Genomic DNA, 1,034 nt, shown 5'->3' on the forward strand with positions numbered 1-1,034 from the left:
AATAACCCAAAGTACTATAATTAAATTATAAATGTTTGGAAATTCTTTGAAATGTTTCATTTTATGTAATAATATTATTTTCTAAATTTTTTTGATAGAAAGAAAGCCGCATTATAAAAAATATTTGAATACAATTAAAATTCAAGTAACACAGAAATACAGTGGTACTATCCATATAATCAAAAATTAAAATCCATTACTCATGCATTCATATCGTCAAAGAAACCGGGTGATCGCGACCTACTAGTTAGAAACACGAGTTTAACTTATTATTTTGTAATTAGCTAAAATTAAAACTTAACATGAATGATATATCATATGTAATTCGTATTTATTTAAGGAAACAATGCAAAATATCGAGAATAACTATTAAAATATATTGATCAAGTTTCTAAGTAATACAAATTTCTCTACTACCGCAAAAGCCATTAAATTGTTTATTATTGTTTACATCAAAGAAAATAAAAATGTTAAAGATCCATATTCAATATTATTTATATAGTTTATTATAAATAAAATTCAATACTCTAAAATGCATGTATCATCATTTAATTAATGCTATTTTACATATAATAAAACTTATCTAATAGACAAATTGATATGAAAGGGGATCTCATAAAAATTTTCAATTTTTTTTTCAGTTTTATAACTGTTTTTAGGTAGAAATATATAAATTAAGCATTATTGAAGTTAAACGAAATAGAATTTGTAATTGTAATTCTATATTGTATTGTCCTACAGGTGACGTTGATTTGTCAGACAGGCGCTAGCAATCCTAAATTAGGTATAACATGGTTGCGAAATAATAAAATTGAAGAAGAATATTACACAGAAATTCTTAATGCTAGTTTTGGTGGAGTATCCGTGAAAAGTGGCATTGTATTTGTGGCGAGACATTCTGACGATGGGGTTCATTTCAGTTGTAAGGCGAAATCTGATTTTTTTCCTGATGTCATTGAGGCAAATACAGTGCTGAGAGTATTATGTAAGTATGTAAATTAAATAATAATAATAATAATAAATTATAAAATATA

At 24.8% G+C, this 1,034-nt stretch overlaps 1 protein-coding gene across 1 annotated transcript in view; it reads left to right on the top strand.

The window, feature by feature from the left end:
- LOC111634112 (synaptogenesis protein syg-2-like) overlaps positions 1 to 1,034 on the top strand; it is a gene marked incomplete at its 5' end in the record, with an annotated part of 92,404 nt that overhangs the window by 64,725 nt on the left and 26,645 nt on the right. The window contains one exon of the mRNA XM_023378802.1: positions 742 to 960. Within this exon, the coding sequence (XP_023234570.1) occupies positions 742 to 960 (219 nt within the window). The remainder of the gene's footprint in view (positions 1 to 741; positions 961 to 1,034) is intronic.

This window comes from Centruroides sculpturatus, unplaced genomic scaffold, assembly GCF_000671375.1.
Source record: "Centruroides sculpturatus isolate CEXI.00-Female unplaced genomic scaffold, Cexi_2.0 scaffold868, whole genome shotgun sequence".
NCBI lineage: Eukaryota > Metazoa > Arthropoda > Arachnida > Scorpiones > Buthidae > Centruroides > Centruroides sculpturatus.